The 24,701-nt window shown below is 43.0% G+C and overlaps 1 protein-coding gene across 1 annotated transcript; it reads left to right on the forward strand.

Annotated features, from left to right (window-relative positions):
* The first annotated feature begins 9,051 nt into the window (after positions 1-9,051).
* LOC147428104 (uncharacterized) lies at positions 9,052-11,700 on the forward strand. The gene is made up of 2 exons (XM_086497570.1): positions 9,052-9,272; positions 9,421-11,700. The coding sequence occupies exon 2, from the start codon at positions 9,758-9,760 to the stop codon at positions 11,411-11,413; it is 1,656 nt and encodes a 551-aa protein (XP_086353696.1). The 5' UTR covers positions 9,052-9,272; positions 9,421-9,757; the 3' UTR covers positions 11,414-11,700.
* The last annotated feature ends 13,001 nt before the right edge of the window (positions 11,701-24,701 follow it).

The following is a 24,701-nucleotide window of genomic DNA, read 5'->3' on the forward strand; positions in this document are numbered from 1 at the left end:
CTGTAGAGCAGCGTGAGGAAGAAGAAACAACGCATGGCGCTGTGTTTCTTTTTATGAGGCGTCGCAGGGTCAAGAATTTCTCCCCTCGCAGCCACGATCCCGTTGAAGTCGTTTGTGCTGAATTTCGACCAGGTCGACACTTGGTTTTCTCCCGCTCCAAGAGCGCCTGCACACGGCCACTGTGTTCGGCTTCTTCACTTTTGCTTAGCGGCCATGCACACCCGGTCCTCGACCTTGTTCCCCAACTCGCATGATGGCTGGGCCTAAGAGAAAGAGAGAGAGAGAGAGAGAGAGAGAGAGAGAGAGAGAGAGAGAGAGAGAGAGAGAGAGAGAGAGAGAGAGAGAGAGAGAGAGAGAGATCATGCAACCAAGCGTGCAAGGCTTCCTCCTCCTCCATAGCTCCTCCCTCCCCCTGAGCTCTGATACCAATATAAGACCTAGGGTAATTGAACATAGGATCCTCCTCCCTACCGCCCCTTATATAGGCTACCTCCTAGCACTTTCCCTAGGCAGATCCCGAGTCCGCACTGGTCCAGTCCAAGCCCTTGGCCTAGGTCCCTGACCCCCTAGGTTGGGCCTTGCCCTGTAGGACCCTTGCCCTGACATTGCACCCATGAAACACTTTTCCATCGCAACCCTTTCAATCATAGCCATCATCATGGCATCGCATGTAAGACCTAGGAGACTGGCTTATCGGATCCGCCACCCTACCTCCCTATATATAGGACCTGTGGTTCTTAGCCCTAGCCTAGTATGGATCCCCATTCCTCATCTAAGCCGTTCAGGCCCTTGGCCTAGGTCCGTGACTCCCTGGGTTGCCCTTGGCCTTACATTACTCTCCCCTTGGAGAAGCATTTTCGTCCTCAAAAACAAAAGTGGTGATAGTGTCATAAAGAACACTAATGTTTTTGGCATTGGCATCCCTAATGGATCCAGTTGTCCTTTTGGCTGAAGCACTGTTCAATAAGAGGTTCAACAAAATCAAAATAACATTTTGATTTTCTACATGGTTGTCCCTTTGCAACCATTTGTGTAACCGGCCCATAACCAACATAGTGTGTAAACTTCATTTAGAACCCACATGAGCTTGCTAAATGAGTTATCACAACAAAGATGTACCCAAAGAGTACCTCTTTTCACTTACCATGAAAGTAATTGGCTAACGCAACTAATTAGCAAAACTTAAGTCCTTGATTTGTTATCTTATTGCATTAGTAAACAACCCCACCATAACTAGTGTTCAAGGTTGAGAACCTGACGTAAACATGAATAGACTAACCTAGTCACAAACATGCTTTTACCTTATGGTTAGCAAAATCCCACTAGTGCAATACATGATTTCTAATTGGATTGCTTGGTGCTAATGTATGCTCTTCGCATATCCTTTAGCACAAGATTACACTTGTAATCTGCCTATTCTCTTTGGATAAATGAAAGTACTGAGGTGTGTTTTCTCCACTATTTTTTTACAGACAGTCTTCCCAAAGGACTGGTATACAGGGGTCATAGTTCCCATTGCTAAGAAATCAAAAATGTTATGAATCACCATCTTGGTTAACTTGAAATATCCACAAGCACTCAAACCGATCCATGACCTCTATTGGTGATAGTTAGATCTATGTCATGAATGTGCACGCCGCTCCAAATCATCCTTTGCTAAACATTAGGGCCCATAGCACCTAGTGTGCATGAATTTAGCAAAAACAAATCCGAGCCTGCATATTTATGTCCGTCTCGGCCCTTGGCATGACATTGGACCATAATGAAATGTGAAAATCAATCACAGCTAGGTACCAATGAAACATGTTCATCAAGAGAACAAAGCCTTGCTACATGTATAAACAACCATCCATTAAAGTTCTTTAATAATACTTGTACCTTAACAAGTATGACTAGGTATCCAATAATTTCTGGCCATTGAAATTGTTTCTGATACGACGTGTCTAAATGGTCTTATAAACGGATTTGACTTGCACCTAGGGAATTTGTCACAACACATAATTGAAATAGCGGGTGCCAATGTCAATCCCAAAGACTCATATTCTCCACATGTGGAATATGTCTCAAATAAGAATATCTAGAAAAAGAGCATCCTTCAAGTATGAGATGTACTTGTGTGTGGATGTACTTGCAAACACGCTTTGACATGCATGAGAGGACCCTCATTAACCTTGATCCACACTGGCTAAACCAAACTCCTTGAGTTCATAGACCATGTTGTATCCCATGTGACAACATGTGCCAAATAATACCCTGCAAATGGGTCCATAAGTGCGTAGTGTAGAAATATATTTTGGACACTACAATCCAAAATTATTGGCTCTTACATGACCTTGTCATCTCTCTGAAGAGAAAAAACGGATGAAAGCATTCAAGCTTATTCATCCAACTTGAAAAAGGCAAGCAAAACATATTCAAAAATGGAAATAAACCAAATAAGATGTGTACCTGGAGGTTGAACATAAAATTCACTTGCCCATAGTTACGTGCACTTTGCAAACCTAAAACATACAACCAGAAAGGTGCCTTACCACAAAACCAGCCTTAAAGATGTAGTTATCGGTTACCTAATAAACAGTAAAGGAAAGATTAGTGAAAAACAAGCAATAGGAGCTCGTAACCCTGGGTGTTTCCTTTGCAATACAAACCCCTTGGTTAGCTTCTAGGTGTTTCCTTTGCAATCCATACCCTTGGTTAACTTCTGGGTGTTGCCTTTGCAGTTCAAACCCCTTGGTGAGCTTCTAGGTGTTTCTGTTGTTGCAATCCAAACCCCTTGGCTAGCTTTTGTAATGTCAAACCGCTTGGTTAGACTTTGCATGGAAACTGCTCAAACTAGCCGCCAATAGTGACAAACATAGTCCACCATGGTTGGAATTGCTTGAAATCAACTGAGAAAGTTGAATTTGTCCACTAACCCTTGGTAGATTATGGACTTCTTTCCTTGAAAGGACAATTGTGTTGATCTCAAACCATGGCTCTCAACACCTATGGAGTGATTGTGTATTAGTAGAGTCATACTCCTGACAAAACCACTCCTAGAGACATAATCAATGATGTAACTAAGCAAAAAATCTTCTGCAGTTGGAATCTTATTTACAACTAAGTCGTGACCGAATCTTCTCCCTCTCTGAACCGAGGAGAAAGATGTCAAATACCCCCGAAGAAAAATAGTCATACTAGATTTTCTCAAGTGTTTATAGAAGAGAATACCCGCGTAGAGGCTCTCTTAATGTATTCATGTCTTTCCATGAATGAAATGCTCGATAGCTAGGTCATGCCTACTTTCTACCCATAAAAATCGTTAGTGGGATTGGTTGCACCTTGTGCATAGAGCCAATAATGGAAAGTGCTCACCGCTGTATAAACATACAATGATCGGCCATCCACCAATCTCAAATCATCTTGGATAGAGTAACTGATGTTATTGCGGAAGCATACACAAAGATGGAGTAGACGTACTGCCATCATATTTGCATGCCATGCATGCATATCAGAAAAATGGATTGTTAAACCCTTGGTTTCAATAACAGTCTCAACCTTGTGAGCTACTAGGGTATGTGCCTTGCACAATTACACTGACATGGATACATCACAATGCATCATTGCCAGACTCAGTTGTGAACTTATATCGACTTAATTCAAAGTATGTGTGTCATTATCCTTGATCTAAAGTCAAGTGATAGTTCCTCGGCACATAAGAGAAGCCTTGCTTTGCATGAAGTTTGACAAAGCACTTTGCAGTGCACACTAGAAAAATATTTCTGAAATGGAAGGTTAAATTGCAAAAAAAACAAGCATACCTTGAAATCTACTAACCTTGTCTCCCCTTTGAGACGAGTAGCCATCACTTGAAGCTGGATCGTAGCCATCGGATCGTAGCCATATATGCTAAGAAATTGAGAGCTATCGGATGTATACCACATGCCATCATGGCTTGGGTCATACCGACCTCCAAGAGAAGTCCGTATGTTACTAGCATCTTCCAAACTTCAGAAACTTCTATGCAAGATGCCCTGAATGAAGCCTTGCTTCGCATAAGTCCATAAAAAAGATGAGACAGAACGTATCATGAGTGCTCATAGCTAACATGTATTCCTGTTGACATACATATGTCAAATCAAAAAAGAATCGACCTTGTTAAAATTTCATAGAGAATCAGCCTTACCAAATCATGCAACTTATTGAGAATCATGAGATTGCCCAATATTGATAGAGATAGCATCTACAATTTAGCTATAAAGTGTCAACTATTGACAAACACTTCTCGATCGAAGAAACATTTTCTTGACAAGTTGGCATTGTGAAAATTCTTGCAAAAGTGAAACTTAAAGTTGACATGCTTACCGACTACCCTTATCATCAAAAGTCATAGCATCTCGTATGTGTGGTGGTCGACCTTAGATTCACCTCATATCTGTGTATGTCAATGCTTTTTCCAATGTAGTTCATGTACTTATGTTGCCTACTCCTTGGCAAGCTACAATGGCTTTGAAGTGATTATGTATCCAATGCATGGAGTCGTGCTCCTGAAAGCCTTGATTTCCCCCTCCTCTAGTTAGCAGGAGATATCAAAAATATAATAGCCAATGTAATACACAAGTCAATGTCGATATATGAAGCCTTGCTCTCGTAATGCATCTAAGGCGCCCAATACTTCTTAGAATTTCAACAAAAAGGCGACCATGCCAAGCACCTGTATCTCTCGCAGCAGTGCTAACAAGAGGCTGTGATGTTCTTCTTGAGAGTGGAAAGTTATGTTGTTTGTCCTTGTTGGCAGCAAAATTTAATCTCTAATGAATGCTCTATCAAGGTATTCAGGAGAAGGCATACTTGTTATGGAGTTGTTGCATAGTCAATCTGTGCTTGCCTCTAGATTTCCCAAAATGCACACACATCTTTTGCATGCCATTACTAATGAACACAATCTCAAAAATGAAAATAAAAGTCAACTGCATACCTTGTGAATAACTTGTGCCGACTTGCCTTGCCATCGGATACCTTTGCTTGGTTCATAGAATAAATCTATTGTTGCTCAATTGTTTTCCAAATTTGTGTTGTTGAGGGCCTTGCCCGATTTGCAATCCAAGGCAAAACGTATAAAATTTATACCTGTCACTTTTCCTGTTGTACGATCCCATGGTTTTTTAGGAAATTTGAGCTCTTAACCGAAGTATTTGTCTCTGTGAAATTGATTGTCATTGTTAGACGTTCATGTCCGTACAATCAAGACAATCAAATCTTGTACATGTTGTGCTTGTGAGTAATTCCATATGGAGCCTTGCTCCTTATTCCAAAGTGTGATAACCACAGCTTTAGTTGGACAAGAACGGAATGACCGTGGTCATACTCAAACCCTTATGTATTCTCTCACGACATCATAGCCAAGATTATCATAATGCAAAGCTCTTGCAATATTAATTTATACAAGAAGCAATGGAAAAGTTAAAAACAAGAAACCTTAAACCTTTTCAAATTCTCATGTCAAAATCCGATCCCATACACTTTATCGCACTTGTGCCATCTTTGCCGAACTAGAATTACCTTCAAGGTTCTTCCCACCTGAGTATGTTGTGACTCCGACTTGCATGAAAACCAAAATAAGACTTGATAGTAGAAAAAATTGTAGCTCAAAAAAATTATACAGCTCATGGTGCTTTTGGTGGCTACTGTGTCGACCTCGCCCTTTGATTGGGGGCGGGGGGGGGGGTGTATGCCCCTAAAGACCTTTGAAGAGTGGCCACTCTTTGTATGTGGGCGACCTTCAAGTGTAAAATAAGGAAAAACAAACGATGGCGGGCGACAACAAACCTACGCGAGGGAGAAATTGGTCTTAGAGGTCCATCTGCTGCGAACTGGGGCCGACTATGTGTCAAAAAATGTTGGGTGTTTCCTCCCAACCCTAATGAGCCTAGCCCCATCCATTTTTGTGCACCTCGGCCTTGCCCGCCTCCTCGGCACTAGCAGCCCTACACACGGCCTTTACGACTTTGACTTGATCTCAACCGTTTACCCTAGGGCCATGTCCATGCCATGTCAACTGGAGCTGAGAGAGAGAGAGAGAGAGAGAGAGAGAGAGAGAGAGAGAGAGAGAGAGAGAGAGAGAGAGAGAGAGAGAGAGAGAGAGAGAGAGAGAGAGAGAGAGAGAGAGAGAGAGAGAGAGAGAGAGAGAGAGATCATGTAGCACCATGTAAAAAGTCATGCAAGGCTTCCCCCTCCTCCATAGCTCCTCCCTCCCCTAGGCTCTCATACTAGTGCAAAGACCCAGGAGACTTGCTTATCAGATCCACCATCCTACCTCCCTATATATAGGCTCTTTGGCTCTTAGCCCTAACCTAATATGGATCCCTAATCCTCATTTAAGCCATCCAGGCCCTTGGCCTAGGTCCATGACCCCCTGGGCCACAGACCCATCACACATCATATTCACATGCATGTCTTCACCTGTAGGTTTGGACTCCTCATCGGCTTGCACTTCTCCTTGCTCCTCACACACATTTACCACATCTGTACCCGCATGCAAGAGATCAAACTCCTCACACACATTTACCACATCTGTACCCGCATGCAAGAGATCAAACTCCTCATACCTTGAATGTGATGAATCAATCTCCCAAGTTGTATTTGCATCCATAGAATTAGCACACATCAATGGAGCTTGACCAATCATACCTAGGCTTGTCCATGCATTTTCTGCCTGCTCTGGAACCATCGACACTTCTTCTAAGGTTGGAGCCCCTTAACTGGCATCTTGGGCATAGAAAGCGCTCCATCTCTCTGCAACCATAGAACCCTTGGCTCCTCTTGCACCAAAAAACTCCCTAGCACTGACTTTAGCTTCACTTCCACTAAGTATGTATGCATTACAAGGCCAAATATTAATTTTATAGTCTCATAAGTGAGCAGATTTATGCATAGCCTAGGTCTAAGAATTGGTAGACAGTGAAGAGGGTCTTTCTCTACTTGAGTGACATTCTCGAGGGGGTCACTTCTAGAATTAAAAAATGCCTATTACGTGGGTTCAACAAGAGGGATTGTTTTATTCTATACTTTTTCACATTTCATGCAAAAGGGTGTTGAAAAAATGATTTTGAAAAATTAAGCATAGATTGCATAGGAAAAGGGTCCCTTTTATTGGTGAAAAATTCACAACTAAGGGGTTTTATAAATAGTCCTTGAATGCACGTGGTGATGTATAGGTTTTACATATAGTGATCCTCCCCAAGGTGGTACTATATATCTTTGGGTCGTTTAAAACCAAGGGGAGATCATCACCACCAAATTTACATGCTTTTTTACTACTCAACTTGGGCTGGTTGCTATGACACATGAGTGTCCACAAGTGTTTTTTGATTCATGCTTGACAGTTTATGCATATCCTGGTTGAGCAAGAAGCTAGAACTTTTTCATTAATTCAACCTCAAGATTCCCTCAACTTAGCTCCGACACAACTCCCTTTCGGCCGTGACAAAGCTCTTCGTAGCGATAGTGTTGATCACGCCTCCCATTGGACATACATGCTGTCAGAGCAACAAACCAAACAAGCATTGAGCACTTGAGAGAGAGAGAGAGAGAGAGAGAGAGAGAGAGAGAGAGATCCACCGTAGTGTCTCTTGTAGAGGGGAGAGGCCAAATCACCATAGCAGAAAGCTTTGTGCTGATTCCGCAACATACTTCATATAATTAAAATATCATGGCCATTTCAGCTTGGTGTGACACATGACGTCTCCATGGCCCCTTGCCTATTTCCCACTAACTCGACACATGGCGTGTCCATAGCCCCTTGGTCTGTCGTCCACCACCCGCACCATCTCCAACTCATTTTTGTTTGCACACCTATCCCCTCCCCTTTCTTTCATTTCTTTTCACAAAGTGAGTTATCTTGGTTGATTCCCCTTAATGAGACATGGGTGCTCCCCTACCTACTCGAACTCTCTTTTTTTTTCTTGGTTGATCCCCCTTAATGAGACATGGGTGACTATCATATTTTATTGGATAGAATCTTTCGAGATCCTATCTTGCATCTACTTGCAGAGACGCAGCAAGCAGCAAAAATACTCAACCGTGAACCAGGTTCGAACTCAGGCGCACGAAGTCGAGGTCTAGGGCGCTAACCACCTTATCCGGGAGGCTTTCCTATTGTAGCTCTGTTTCCTACATATTCAAAAATATATGTGCAACCCCTCCCAACTCCCGAGCTCTCATCTTGCTCTCATTGTGGATGAACGCAGACCTCTGACCTGCAAGCTTCTGGTGTAAATCAACATGCACGAGCCACAAACCTCCATGACGTACCAATTCAAAGTCCGGAGATCAGCCCCCCTCCCCCCCTCACGACGATGTGCACACTGCCTGTCATACTTCTTTTCGCTCGTCATTAGAAAGAGTATCTGCTGGAAATTCTTCCTAGTAGATTTTTTTTGGAATGTGTACGACATACTCCTACACATTCACGTCCTTTTTGGAATAAACCCACCTGGGTACCTCCTACTCGAACTCTCTTACCAAAACAATTGTTTTGTTTAAGCGTTGTAAAACAAAATATTATTCAAGTGTCCATAGCTCTCTTACTAGTGGTCATTTGGTGGGAAACCACGCGTATTCAGGAGCATTCGTCACCTTTAAAAAGGGGCGTTGACAAGGGCTCAACGTGGCACCATTAGCTTTGAAAATTTCAAAGAGGGTTGAATAATCCAACACGCGCTCAACCAAAAGATAGAAAGTTATAGGGCTTAATTTAACTTTCCAGGTGGAGCTATGAAGTCGGTTGAGCTGGCAAGCTTCTATCTGATGTGGCAGCTGAGCTTAATTGCATTTGTCGCTCTGCTGCTAACTGCTTGCTGAGCTAGCACTTCCTTCAAAGTTCACTTGAAGCTTAAATTTTCACAGCTTGCATTATTTGCTGAGCTGGCAATTCTGTTAGCCCGAGTCCCGACGTGCTGGAGCTGGCCGCACAATCGGCTGACGTGGTACCCGACCTGGCTTCTAAATTCCGACGTGGCAAAAGACGTGGCAGCCGCTTCCTGCACGCATTTCTTTTCAAACCGCGTGCAAAATTTCCTCTGCGGATGAGTGTAATAAGACCGCCATCGCCAAGTATACGATCTTTTCTTCCCCCCCGGGGCCCCTTGGGCCTTGTCAAGCTGCATTTCTGCTCATCCTTTTGCTCCTTGACATCAGACTGTAGCACGAGTTCACAACGCCATTAACTCTCCAACAGCAGCACACCCTTCCAGCTTCTCCTTCTTGCTCGGCCTTGCCTCTCACTTTCGCAGGTTTGGCAAATTTCTGTTTCATCTCTTTCGCAGAGATCTGTACATATCGCCTTGTCGTTTCAATCATTTTTTTCCTGTTAATTTTCTCCCTTGTTCAAAGTCCAAAAAGACTTTTCTTGTTTGCCGGCCGGCCGCATTCCGTGAAAAGTCCACCTCGTTCGCTACAGGGAGAAGCTTGTCTTTCGAAGCTTTCCATTAGAGCTTCTCTCTTACATTCGGCTCTTCATCAACGCAGTCACATGTGTTGCACCCTGGTTTGCTTAGTCGCTTGAAACAGACGTGTTTGAAGTGGATTGAAAAATATCAGTGGACGAACTTCAACAAGACCATCGGGATTCAGCATATGCACGATTGTAATTGGCCTCCATTTTTGTATCATTGGGAAATCCGAAGCTCCAAATTCAACAGTATTCTGTTGAGCAAGTGTGAGTGACAGAAACAGAAGGGGCTTAGCATCAGGGTGAAAGAGAGTGTTTGATCTTCCTATGTCCCTCTTGAGGAAGATACGAAGGAAACATAAAGCTTTTACTTCAAAGGGATCAACACAGACTTCTATTGTGGATGGAACTCCATCGGTTTCCTCTGTAGAAGATGGAGAAGATGGAGATGAAGATGATGTTACAATAGTACTGCCAGATGGACAGAGTGTTCAGGTCATTCATGAAGCCCCTCTTGTACAGGTTTCAGCTCAACAAGGGGATGCGTCTGGTCAATCCTTGAATTACATTCCCACTTATGCTACCAAGGTTGATCTTATTGCAACTGAGAGTCGGTTTTGGCCTTGGATTGCAAAAACAGGAATTTTATTACTCGTCTCCTCAGGGGCTTTCTATATAGGAAAGGTGGCAACAGTGGCAGTCACGTTTTGTCTTCTGCTGGCTTGCAGGCTTTCTGCAGGGGATCGCATTCATAGCAATGATAGCTCAAATCATACAGAATTTCAACAAGCTGACCGACGTGATCAAAGCATACTTCTAAGCCCGGAGATATATCATGATCAGAACACAGTTGTTAAGTCGCCTTTCACAGGTTTCCTTGTTGATGATGACAGCAAAGATGCAGAGATATTAGATGTGGAGGTTGACTCCTATAGGAAGGATGAGGAAAATTTTAGCACTAAAGCAAATGAGGAGTGCTTATTAACCAAAAGAAAGCAGTTGAAAAGGTTGAATTGCATCAAGTTGCCTCCGTCTGCTTTGCCTCTTGGGGAGGCTACAGAAGAATCTCCTTCATCTGCTAAAGCTTCTCCTCGAACATGGTTTCGCAGTGCAGGCTACCATATGGTAGCAGGAAACAACACAATGGAGAATTCGACAGGATTCAGAAAAGAGATGAAGTATAATTCAAAGGCTCTTTTTAGACGTTTAAGGAAAAAAGAACCTCACTCTTCCCCTTCATCCCCATTGTGGTCGGATTCAGAAGCTATTAATGGTGTCTCAGCAGCCTCGGAGGGAAGAGATTCCGAAAGGACTGTTCATGGTCATGCGGCTGTGTCCAGACCTTCCAAGTTTAAGCCTGGAACAGATGCAAGCATGGTTTTACTTGATCTTGCTACCGGACAAGGGGATAAGCAGTCAACGCCCCAGTCACCTGATTCTTTCATAGTGAAAGAGGATGGGAAGATGGATGGTTGTACTGCAACTATCTGCAAAGCAAAGATGAAACAGAAAAATGTCAGCCCTCTACTGCTTAAGGAGAATCAGTCTGTTTGCAATCCTCCAACCACTCCATCAAGAGAGGGCATTACAAAACTAGAATTGCCTGCCTTTGCTATAACTACACAAGAACTTCCAAGGAGGATGGCCGGAACACATCAATCTGCGGGGAAGCCTGTGGCCGCTCCTGTCCGGCAAGAACGTACTGCAAGACATAACACAGAATTCGTGCATCCGGACTCGTCATTGTCATCGTCATCGTCACGAACTGCAATTCTGAAAAGAGGAGAAAGAGTTGAGCAGAAAGTCAGGGGTGGAACTGTCTGGCTGATTTCAGGACTTGCCATTATCACTGCTGGTCTTTTGATGGGCCGCATGGTGGCAGTTGCCGGGTTGGTCTGTTATTGGTATGCCGTGTCCCTTGTCAAGAAGAGAACAAAGGCTTTAGACAATAGAAGACAGAAACCAGTTTTCGGTGAGATGTGAGGTTCACAAATTAGACGTTTCTCATGAGAGCAGCTTGGGAGATATCATATATGTGATGTAGCCTGTAGATTAGGGTCGGGCAGTTCTCTCGACATCAGCAAAGTAGGAATGTGTTTGTCGTCTTCTTTGTACCTCACCATAAGTGCTTTGCTTGCAAGACCTTGAGAGTTTTTTCTGAAAGGAAAACTACAGATCGTGATGGTGTGTTCCATCATCCATGAAACCCCCTTATCCACCAACATTGTTTGTGTTTTACCTTGTGAATTCACGTTTGGGTTGGTTTGTGACTGCTTGGCGACGGCGGGTATCGTTTTGAAGTTTCTTGCAACTGTATTTTCTCAAAGGGTTTTTACACGCTGCCTGAGGTGAATTCACACACGTTCAGTGCTCAAGCCTCATCTAGGTTTAGTTCAAGCAGCCACAAAGTAGGTTTCGGATACCTTTAGTCATTCATTCTTCAATGTTTTGTGGTTTTGTGGAATGAGTGGCCTTTCAACCTCTCATTTTCAGTGCTCACAAAATCTTCTATGAACTTTGATTTAACTTGAAATAGATTGCAAAAGCTTAGTCATAGAGTGCACATCTACCAAGCTGAAATCTATTGGGTAGATGCAAGCCAAACGAAATACACGTGTGCCAAAGAGTAATTAGAAAGGAGCAACAATTCAAGGATATTAACATGCCTAAATGATCATTGTAGATCACCTTGTTTTGAAAACAGTGAAAGAGGAAATAGGAGGTAGTGGTAACATGGGTCGTACTGATAAATAGGAAGCTTTTATGACCTAAGTGGGTGGATCACTACTTCGAGCAACAATATCAAGATTAAAACTAATCACCTGCCTTATCGATCGAACCATGACCGACCATGACGAGAATAATGTCACCCAAATGAGGAACTTTCAAGCCTAACTTTTTAGACTCTTTAGTCAAGAATGGACCTTGTTGATATATATTCAATAGTCACCTCCCAATTCACCTATGGTTTGTTGTACATGTTGCACACTTTATAGGGCCCCCATATAAGGAGAATTCCTCTTGATAGATCTATGCATGAAGCTTGATGAGACTACAATTATTTTCACCAATAATTGAGGGTGCATTAAAAGTTGTAGGAAAGTTGGTATTTCATGCCCACACAAAGCACATTGAGTTGCATTATCATTGTGTCGAAGGGTGGAACAGTTGTTCACCAAAGCTGTTCCATTGAAAATGTTTGCGCTTTTTGGAAAACAGCATGCATTTTACTTTAAGGAGGTTGATCTGTTATCTCCTTGTACACAATCCCATCATTCACTCTAGGGGTTTGTAACAGTTACATGCCCCTTGAGTAGTTGGGTGTAAACTACTTTCCCTCTATATAGGCACTTTTCATTGTAGTGATGGCTATAGGTTTTTTCATATTGTAGCCATGTATACGCGCTTCTTGAGTGTGTCGTGGTACATCTTGTTAGAGATGCTCTTATATCTCACACACACTCTTATACACACTAGTGATGTGTGTGTGTGTGTGTTAGGACAAGGGTCCTACGGGGCAAGGCCCAACCTAGGGGGTCAGTGACCTAGGCCAAGGGCCTGGACTGGACTAGTGTGGACTGGGGATCCGCTTAGGTCAAGTGCTAGGAGCTAGCCTATATAAGGGGCGGTAGGGAGGAGGATCCTATGTTCAGTTACCCTAGGTCTTATATTGGTATCAGAGCTCAGGGGGAGGGAGGAGCTATGGAGGAGGAGGAAGCCTTGCACGCTTGATTGCATGATCTCTCTCTCTCTCTCTCTCTCTCTCTCTCTCTCAGGCTCAGTCATCATGCGAGCTTGGAGGAAGCCTTGCGCGCTTGGTTGCATGCTCTCTCTCTCTCTCTCTCTCTCTCTCTCTCTCTCTCTCTCTCTCTCTCTCTCTCTCTCTCTCTCTCTCAGGCCTAGCTATCATGCGAGTTGGGGAACAAGGTCGAGGACCGGGTGTACATGGCCGCTAAGCAAAAGTGAAGAAGCCGAACACAGCGGCTGTGTGCAGGTGCTCTTGGAGCGGGAGAAAACCAAGAGTCGACGTGGTCGAAATCCGGCACAAACGACTTCAACGGGATCGCGGCTACGAGGGGAGAAATTCTCGACCCTGCGACGCCTCATAAAAAGCAACACAGCGCCATGCGCTGTTTCTTATTCCTCGCGCTGCTCTGCAGCAAGCCACCATCATATATTTTTTGGTTATTACACTTGGGGGCCGCCCATGGTCACAGAGTGGCCAATTTTTTAGGGTATTAAGGGTGCATGCCCACCAAGGCACACACCCAGCAACCGCAAGCGACTGCTATAGATGCAGAAGGGCTACAAAGTGCACGTTTTTCAGAGAGGCAACATACGAAATTGTAATAACACATAAATAGTCTAACGAGGACACGCGGGTTCAAGAACTAGGGAGGATCGAACACACCAATCATCTAAGCAACAGTACAACGGTGACAATGAATGTCGATACACACAGGTGGATTATTTGTTGATTACTAATACGCCTCTCGTCAAGGGATCTTGGTATAGCATGCAAGGCATACGGCAAGCTGTTGCCAATCGAACAGTATCCTCAGTAGGTTGACAAGGTCTCCAATACACAGATTTATTTAGATAACTTGCTTTGAGTTTATTTTGCAGAATGCTTTTATGAAATTGACGAAGATAGCACAACTATCTTTCCTACGTCTCCGAACATTATGTCTAATTGGGACAAAGTAGCAAGGCTATATCCAAAGACGCTCATGGTCACGGTTTGTGTAACCCAACTAGACCATTGATGTTTTCACAAGCTCTCAATTCAGTTCCAAATCGGGATCAGGAAGTAGATCACCCTTTGCACCAAGAAATAGTCTCTGGAGAATCATTTCTCGGTTTTCTTTTTGCTTGCAAGTCATTCGATTTTCGGGTCGACAAGATTTGTCGGCAGGTGTACTTACCGAGGTAAGCAATTGATTTTTGTTTATTGAACATCTGCTTGCTAGCTATGATATGCTATAGACGTGCATATATTTTAGGCACACAAAGCACAAGCAGGGCTTGTGAAAATTATTGTAAGCATCAACAATTTGATTGGTCTAAAGAATGGAATCAAGCATGGCTTGAGTACCAACCACCTTGCTCCACAGCACAACTTCCAACCGGTTTCATTTTGATGCAAAAGCATAGCAAATTGGCACTATTTTGAAATCTTAAGGAGATGGGCACATTCTATTGCTCAACTTGATGAAAGGGGAACATTGTTCGGCATGGCTGAGTCCTAAACCCTAAAACAGGTTAATTTCAATTGAAATTGCTCGACACCGTCGACTCTTTTTGTCATGATATTTGCCACCACATCCGTTGGCTCTCAGCACAAACATATTTATGTGAAGCAAGGCTTCAAGTTATGACTCGTGCATTGAGATTTTTTCCGTTTGGGGTATGCTATGAGCACATGCCTTTGGGGAATTTCTCCATATGCCTGCAGGATATTTCATGCCAGTTTTCTCTCGCGCAACGAAGATGGTTATGATCTTTATTTGAGCGAGCTTTTCTTCCAACATTTCCAGACAACTGGTTACAGCAGGATGACCAGGTTAGACCAGGTTCAGTATTGTTTATTGTTCCATGTTTATACATTTACATTGGAAGCTAATGCTTTTGTGCAAAGCACAGTTTTTTGACAATTTTACATGAAGCAAGGCTTCTCCCTTGTGCCAAGGAACTGCCCAATGACTTGGCATCACGGGCAGTGGCACACAAGTTTGGGGAACTGGAAAAATAGGGACTATCACTCCCTACCAATACATCTGTACAAGGCACTTATGGTTTTGGCTCTCACATTTGAGGCCATCACTTTTGCCAAGGGCTTAAATTTATGAATGCACGGCATGCTAGCTAGTTACATTCAATTCTACCGCCTTATGCAACCCAGGCATAAGATGCACACGAGCACATGGATTGGGTACGCACTACATTAGGTTAAGAAACCTTCCTCAACCAGCATGCTCTTCTTATCTCTCTTTCTTATTTCTCTCGAAGAATATTACATACTTTCTAAGAAGCTTTTTTGCTACATGTTTCACTAGTGTGTCCTCCTGAGCCAAGATGCTCTAACTCTCAGCTAGAAATTGGGCAAGGTGCCATCCACATTTGTCTTCATCAGTTCGACGACTGAACACTAATTGCCATGATGGCTATGAACCACGCACACTGGCTAAGAGCCATTGCTAAACCTCGGATAAGATCCACTTATTGGTATTCCTTGGACGATTGTTCTCACGATTGAACAGCTCTACCCAGTGGAGTACACATTGACGTTAATTAACAAGCAAGCGTCTTGTCATTACAGATGTCATTACGGACGTTTAGGGTGTCATTTTTGCACTACATGTTTTCAGTGCAATGCTGAAGCGAGTTTTTGATAATCTTAAACTCACACCGGCTGATCTCTACCACGGAGTATAGACGCAGCAATCAGTTTTGACCGCATGGTTGTAAGAGATCGTCAGTTCACTTGTGTGGGTCTCCTACTCTGTCTATAGCACTACAGAGTGTCTATGGACATATTGTTTTGGGGTAAGACCCAGCGGGTGATTGCTACATCACCCCATAGGCATTGAGGATCCCAGTTGATCTCTCCTAGTTCTACTTTCAAGGAAAGAATTCCGTAATCTACCACGCGGTAGCAGACGAACACACTTTTCAAGTTGATTCCACTCAATCTGTACGCGGTTAACTATGTTGCTTACCGTTATCTGCTAGTTGAGCAGTTTCTACAAGAGTCTTATCAAGGGGTTTGAGTACGTAGATTCTAATCCAAGGGCTGAGATTGCAAAGGCAACACCCGGGGTTCCCAATGCAATGCTGTTTGTTTTTTCAGGTAGGGGACGTGCTCCTCTCCATTTGAATACGGGTAAGTGTACATTACGTTCAAATCTCCAAGTACGCATCTATTGATTTGGTGTTATTCCATTTTTAGATGCTTTGCTTGGTTTTTCAAGACGTCTAAGTACGCTTGAATGTTACAGAGCCATGCCAAGGGCATGTCAGCACAGTATTTTGGGCCAAGTGTCCAATCTATCTTTCTGTCTTACACTGTTATGAACCTACTTGTAGGGTTCAATTTGGCACATGTTGTCACATGGGATACAACATGGTCTAGGAACTCAAGGAGTTCGGTTTAGCCAGTGTGGAGCAAGATAATGAGGGTCCCTCTTACTCTTGTCGCGGAGTGTTTTGCAGTTCCTCCACACACAAGTACATCTTGTACTTGAAGGATGTTCTTTTTTACACATCCTTACATGAGACATATTCCACATGTGGAGAATATGAGTCTCTGGACTAACACTGGCGCCATTATTTCAGTTATGTGTCACGACAAAGTCCCTAGGTGCCGGTCACATCTGTTTTTCGGACCATTTTTCGCACGAGGTATCAGGAGCAATTTCGTGGCCAAAAATTGTCGAATACTTAGAATGACTTGTTAAGGTACAAGTACTGCTAAACAACATTACAGATGGTTGTTTATATATATAGCAAGGCTATAAGTTGTTAATGAAAACGTTTCATTGTCTGTACCTAGAAGTGATCAATATGTTACCTTCTATTGCCATTAAGACGTTCAGCAAGGCTTCCAAAAGATTGCAACTGAAAGTATTTAGTTTCTTTTCAGAACTATTTACATTCTTTTTTAATGTGTGCTACGCGCATCACATTTCGCCATAAGTATTGGCAAGGCTCATTATGGATATACAGGTTCGGGTTAGCTTTTGCTAAATGCATGCACACTAGGTGTTATGGGCCCTAGTGTTTAGAAAAGGTTGATTAGGAACGACATGCATATTCCTCAGGTTGTTGCTTATGAAGCGCCTTGCGGAGGAGGAGGAAGCCTTGCACGCTTGGTGGTACACTACTGTGATTCCCCGTTTACCAGTCGTCTGGGACGACTGTCTGTAAACTGTGAGGAAAACACACCTCAGTACTGTCAGTTATCCAAGGGGATAGGTAGATTACAAAGAGTAATCTTGTGCTAAAGGATCTGCTAAGAGCATACGTTCGCACAACGCATTTCTGAATAGATGATTTTCTCCCTATTCTAGAATTTGCTTAAGTACGATTTTCGACTTTGAACACCTCTTGTGGTGGGGTTGAAGATTGTGTCAATACTTTCATACGTCAAGGACTTACCAGGTGTGCTGACAAAGTATGTTGGCAAGTAACCTTCATTAGGGATGAACATGTAGTTCTTTGTGTTCCAAACTATATAGAATTCTAACACGAGGACATTCCCTATCTACGGACTTTTCAAGATACTCAGACGAGTAGGAAATCTGGCTCATAACTGCATGGAAAGTTACGCCAAGGTTTCCTTGCATTATTTCAGTATCTTCAGAAGATCTGAAAACTGGTTATACCTTTGGACAACTCTTAGTTGTGGTTACTCCTTTACAGTACTCAAGTGAGTTATAAATGGAGTTACCATTTACACCCAAGTGACTCTTAGTTGTGGTTACTCCTTTACAGCACTCAAGTGAGTCATAAATGGAGTTACCATTCAGACCCAAGTGGTTGCAAACGGACAACAATGTTGAAAATCAAGATGTTGCTCTTGGTTTCATTGAACCTCCTCACTGCACCAATTATCGATCACACAGACCACTGGCTCGCTTATGGGACGTCAATAAAGAAAACGTCAGTATTCTTAAGAAGATATTACTACTTGTGTTTTTGAGGACGAAAACTCTTCCTTAAGGGGGGAGTAATGTCAGGACAAGGGTCCTACGGGGCAAGGCCCAACCTAGGGGGTTAGGGACCTACGCCAAGGGCCTGGACTGGACTAGTGCGGACTGAGGATCTGCTTAGGGCAAGTGCTAGGAGCTAGCCTATATAAGGGGCGGTAGGGAGGAGGATCCTATGTTCAGCTACCCTAAGTGTGTGTGTGTGTGTGTGTGTGTGTGTGTGTGTGTGTGTGTGTGTGTGTGAGTGAGAGTGTGTGTGTGTGTGTGAGAGAGAGAGAGAGAGAGAGAGAGAGAGAGAGAGATTCTAGCTATCAAAATTCTTACTCTATGTATGTGCATTTGGGGGGAGGGGGGGTAACCGTTGGGCACATATGAATTAAACCACTCAAATAAGAGCATGAGGAAGTCTATAGTTTATAAAAAACCACCAAAATCCATTCAAACTCTTATGAGAGAGATGCAAACTTGGCAGGTATATGGATTTGCGAGAAGAGGAGATAAAATTGTTGCAAGCTCCGCAAATATTCCCTGCAACCATCATGCAAACAAAAAAATCATCAGTTTTTTTGTTAAAACATGGGATGCAAGTGTCATGTCCATGAAGCTCTTGTTATTAGGGTCATCAATATAAGTTGCCTAGTGCTTGCTCATGCAAGCTACTTGAGGATGCATGGTGACGGTTGGTTTGCTTTTTTGTCCATTTGTCGAGGATACAATCGGTGGTGAAAGGCACGCACACATTTAAAATGTGATGCTTGTGTGTGCGCGCGCGCACCTGCACGCACGCTATCGTACTGCTTTGTGGGCACGAGATGAAGGATGAGGAACTACAAATTTTGCCAAGCTTATGAACAATACTTGAATCTTCTATGACATCAGGATGATTGAAATGTATGCTAATTGTGGGTTTTGGGGCCAAGGAATGAACTTTGATGTCTACGACCAATATGCAATGATGCTATCAAAATGTGGTTTTATCTGCTTGACACGCTCTCCAAGCCTGTCTTTACGGCTCACCAATCAGAGGCCAAATGAGGAAGATATGGAAAATAGAAGTATTTTCAAGGGCCGGTTCTGTTGTTCTTGGATCCACTTTGGGACGTGTGTCGGGGGAGTTGGATCAAGCTTGACAAAGGTTCGGTTGCTGCCTGGCACCACCTACAACATGTGCTTTACAAGGCTCAAATCGGGCATTCAGTGCTCAACTTATGGCCGGATCACTTTTCTATGCAATCTCTAATAACTATGAGTAGGGAAAATTGAAGTGGATGCAGTTAAAGTTGTGCTTGGTACTACTTTAGTCGATATTTGGGCCAAATTGGGTGGTTTGTAATGCTTTGATTGATATGTAAGCCAAAGTCATACTTGGCTTGTACTGCTTTGATTGATAGGTAAGCCAAAGTTATACTTGGTAGTGATTGGGTTGGTATGAGTGATTGGGTTGGTATGTATGCCATATGTGATGCTTTTATGAAAGCACAACCAGTTTTCGATGGGCTTCTCATCCGAAATGTCGTCACTTGGAACGCATTGATTGAGGATGTGCCCAACACAGCTATGATTGGGGAGCTATGCTTTTGTTTTAACTAGTTGTAAAGGGAAGTCCTTTCTCCAATTCTTTCAACTATGCTTGCTCCTTGAAGGCAAGAGGCCTTAGTAAAGGTGTTAATTTGGGCGAGAGAATTAACGCCGGGGAGATTGTGGGTTGAAAGGGGGTGTGTTGGAGAAACATGTTGTGTTTAGTGGTACTTTGGTCGATAAATATGTCTGATGGTTGCACTTTGCAAAGCATTAAAATGTTTGAGGAGTTAGAGTTGGTTGTGGTATATGTCCACCATGGCAGTGGCAAGGCAGTTTGGGACATTTTTCTAGGCAATGCTTCAGTCGATATGTAACTCAAGTGTGGAATATGGGTTTGGGGTGTAGGTGTGTGTGTTGGGGGGGGGGGGGGGGGGGGGGGGGGTGGGGTCATAAGCTATTGAAAGAAAAAGGGATAACGAGTAGAAGAAGGAGGGCTTTTGCATTTTAAAAAAACGTGGTTGAGTGTGACGAGAATCTGCATGCGAAGGGAAGGAGTGGAAGAGCGAGGGCTTTCTTCTCGTTTCCTTTAGGATCTCGAAGTTTTGGAAGGCAAGGGTGGTCAAGGAGAAGGCTGTGTGTGTGTGTGTGTGTGTGTGTGTGTGCGCGCGCGCGCGCGCAGGCTATTAAAAGAAAAATGGATAACGAGGAGAAGAAGGAGGGATTTTGCATTTTTTTTAATGTGGTTGAGCGTGGGAGAGGGTTGAAGAGACAAGAAGCTGCATGCGAAGGGAAGGAGCCCTTTGGGATCTCGAAGTCGTGGAAGGCAAGGATGAAGTCGCGGGGGGGGGGGGGGGGGATGGCAAGCAAAGGGGAAGGAGGGAGGGTGATCTCTTGAGGGTAGCAAGGAAGGACATAGTGGAGAGGCATTATCTCGCTCTCTCTCATGGTTTTGATGATTCCCGCAACCTCAAGGCCAGAAAGAAAGAAAGCAAGAGTGGAGTCTTCCTCTCTCAGCAAGTGGAACTAGAGAGAGGAGAAGCCGGGAGACGAAAGACCTAAGAGTCGATGATCTCAAGGCTGCAAGAATTCCATGTTTATGTCAATAATCATAGATTGCTTTGAATGTGGGGATTTGTGGTTGGGGATTGCGGGTCAATAGGCATACCAACGACGGAGTATGCTCTTGATTTGTAGTAGAGTTACCAATAATAAAAAATAAGAAGCATATGTTGGTTGGCGACGTCAATTATGTGTTATCTTTCCATTTCTTGCTTCTTCAAGCCATAAATTTTGTTTTCAATTGTGCTCATCTCTCAAAATCTCATCAGTCTTCTCTAGATGCTCTACTACCCTTAATGCACCACTTTCCCTTGGTTTGAGATTACACTCATCATTTGTCTACAGCCAGAAGCTTGCGCTTTCTTAGTCGACCTTGGAGAACCACGCACTCCGACAATTTGGTGAAATCGACGTGAATCTGACTAGGGTAAATGGAACCAGCCATGTCGACAAGCCAAGAGAAAGAGAGCAGTAGATTATGGGGTTAATGGCTACTATTTTGCAGTAGCAATATGCAAATCAAGTGCAGGCAATGAAACAAAATTCGGATACCAATTCAAAAATCGAGGATTGGGAATTCCAACAGTCCTACAGAAGGTGGGTTGGGTTGCTTTCAAGAGCAGAATAACACAAAAATTTTTCAAGTATCAAAGTCAACAATGAAAAAGAGGGAATTTCAAGAGGCAGAAAGCTGGAAGTGGGAGATGTTGCAGCAATTGGCTCTTGAAAATGCCAAAAGCTTAGTTTTTTTTATAAGCGAAGCATTTTTATGGCTATGATCCAACATGTTACTTGGAATTATATGAAGAGGAGCGGAAGTTGCATGGAGTGCCAAAAGAACAAAAGATTCTAGAGTTTCACAGGTTTGTGATTTCAGATTTTTTGAGCATGTCCACGAGCTTCAACAGCAAAATATGCATAGCTGGAGCAAGTTAAAAGCTTCTGACATCCGAGAACGATGGGATCCAAGCATGTATGAAGATGATGAGGATTGTGTTAATGTGCCTACTTATGAGGAGGTTTGTAAGAAAATCTAAGCTAAGCTTGAAATTGCTATTGAGTGATTTCTTGAGGATGATAGGCTATTACAGGATCAATATGATGAAGAAGTTATCCGAGTTGTCTATGCAAAGCTTGGAATTTCAAATTCCTTGCTAATGGTTGAAGTTGAAGACTTACAAGGTTGAGAAAGGCATGTAGATTTACAGGGTCTGTACACACGTGAGGATTCACATGGTCTGTATATACATGAGCATTTAAAGAAATTAGGTATACCAGATTTACAGGGCCTGGATGTGCAAGAGAATGTGTTTGAATATCCGCAATGTGATGATTTAAAGGGGGTGCACACTCCTTATTTATCAAATTCTTGTGATGGAGAGGTCACAATGAGGCGGGTTGATCCTGAACTTGATGATGCTTATTTAGAGGGGGTGCATAATGAAGTGTAATCTCTTTGTGTTGCATATGATATGGACAAGGTAGTGATGCAATTTTCAATATGAAGTTGAACTTTGTGCTATAGAAGTTCATAGATATTTGGATGACGGAGAGAGAATTGAAGATCAACCTATAGCAGGTATGGCTAGTAGTATGCATATCATATGTGAAAAGCCTAGTTTACAGCCTAAGATGGGCAAGTAGTTGAAGATTCTTCTGAAGTGGTGGACACATAACTTATGTACTTATTGGACAAAGCTTTGGAAGGATTCTCAATTATGGATGCTAAGGGTACAGAGCAATCTGGTTTCATGCATAAGCAAGTTCATTCAAATGTGGTTGATGATGATCTTATGCAATTGCTGGATGAGACTCTACAAGATTTTGAATATGTAAAAAATAGGGAATTTTTTCCCAATGATTCTTGGGAGCCAAATGAGGAAGATTTTCTCAAGGAATTGATGTACCTAGATATACATAGCTAGGATTTTAATGCTAGATGGGATGAAGTTGTATTACCAATGTTCCTACCCCGTGATAGATGATCAACAATCAGTTGAACAAGTTGCACAGGGGATATGGACGTATCTAAGGTTACTTGTTACCCAGTGTTGTAGGGGACTCGATGCCAAGTTTTGATCCAAGAGGAAAATGGGGTGCTTATGATCTATGCCAGTGGTTTTATATGCCATTTGATCCAGGAGGAGATGAAAATATGCATGATTTGGTGCGGTTGATTTATATGCCATATGATCCTGGAAGAGAATACGCTTGCATGATTCCATAGATTGGGAGATTGTGGATGGTATGCTTAGAGTGGGCTAGTGGTTATGTGTTCACAGGATTTTGCTTGCGTTTGAAATAATGGTTGGCACATACCATAAGATGTGTAGGATTAGAGGGGGTAAATGTCGTGCCGCTTTGTGGGCACGAGATGAAAGATGAGGAACTGCATGCATTTTCAAATTTTGCCAAGCTTATGAACAATACCTATGACATTAAGATGACTGAAATGTATGCTAATTGTGGGTTTTGGGGCCAAGGAACGAAGTTTGATGTCTACAGACCAAGATGCAACGATGCTATCAAATGAGGTTTTATAGAACCAAAACTATTTTTGCTTGACTAGCTCTCCAAGCTTGTATTTACGGTTCGTTAATTGGAGCCTGAATGAGGAAGATATGGGCAATATAAGTATTTCCAAGGGCCAGTTCTATTGTTCTTGGATCCACTTTGATCCACTTTCGGACGTTTGTTGGGGGAGTTGGATCAAGCTTAGCAGAGGTTCAGTTGCTAGTGCTTGGCAGTGGCTACAACATGTGTTGTACAAGGCTCAAATCGGGCATTTAATGCTCAACTTATGGCCGCATCAGTTTTTTATGCAATTTGGACAACTATGAGGAGGGAAAATTAGAGTGGATGTAGTTAAAGTTGTGCTCGATACTACTTTAGTCCGTATGGCCAAATTGGGTGACCTATAATGCTTTGATTGATAGGTAAGCCAAAGTTATACCTGCTAATGATTGGGTTGGTATGTATGCCACAGGTGATTCTTTTATGAAAGGACAAGCAGTTTTTGATGGGCTTCTCATCCAAAATGTCGTCACTTGGAATGCATTGATTGAGGATGTGCCCAAAACAACTATGATAGGGGAGCTATGATTTTGTTTTAACCAATCATAAAGGGAAGAACTTTCTCCAATTCTTCCAACTATGCTTGCTCCTTGAAGGCAAGAGGCCTTAGTAAAGACGTTGATTTGGACGACGAGAGAATTAAAGGTGGGGAGATTGTAGAACTTTCTCCAATTCTTCCAACTATGCTTACTCCTTGAAGGCAAGAGGCCTTAGTAAAGACATTGATTTGGACGAGAGAATTAAAGGTGGGGAGATTGTAGGTTGCAAGCGGGTGTTGGGGAAACATGTTGTGTTTAGTGGTGCTTTGGTCGATCAATATGCCTAATGGTTGCACTTCGGAAAGCATTAAAATGCTTGAGGAGTTAGAGTTGATTGCTATATATGTCCACCATGGCAGTGGCAAGGCAGTTTGGGACGTTTTGCTAGGCAATGCTTCAATCGATATGTAACTCAAGTGTGGACTATTGAGAGAGAGAGGGGGGGGGGGAGAGAGACAAGGCCACCCACTATGTCAAAATGGCCGCCCATATGAGATTAGGGCCATCAAAGGTCACCCAATGCATAAAAAATGTGGTGATAATGTGAAAAAAGGAAAAGATGGGTGATTGTCGAGCAACGAGCACAAGAAGAAGTTCTCGTTGAGGTCGTTGCAGTGCTTGGACGATGTCGAATGAGAAGAGGGAAATGCCAAGTAGGAGGGGGAGAACGCTTTTGAAGATGTTCTCAAGCGTTTTGGCGAGGGCAAAAATCCCAACTTGCCATGTCATCATAAGGGGCTTCCCAACCCTTAACATAGCCCGGTGACAATCAAGGGAGGGGTTGGGGGCAAGCTATCTATACTATATATAATTGAGCTTAAAATTTTCAAGGAAGGAGAGGGCATCGACGTGTCACTCTCTCCTTCATTT

The sequence above is a fragment of the Adiantum capillus-veneris genome, chromosome 23 (assembly GCF_014529385.1).
Source record: "Adiantum capillus-veneris isolate H3 chromosome 23, ASM1452938v2, whole genome shotgun sequence".
NCBI lineage: Eukaryota > Viridiplantae > Streptophyta > Polypodiopsida > Polypodiales > Pteridaceae > Adiantum > Adiantum capillus-veneris.

Bases quoted from the DNA above. Each gene is read 5' to 3' on its own strand.
- LOC147428104 (XM_086497570.1), top strand. From the start codon at position 9,758: ATGTCCCTCTTGAGGAAGATACGAAGGAAACATAAAGCTTTTACTTCA.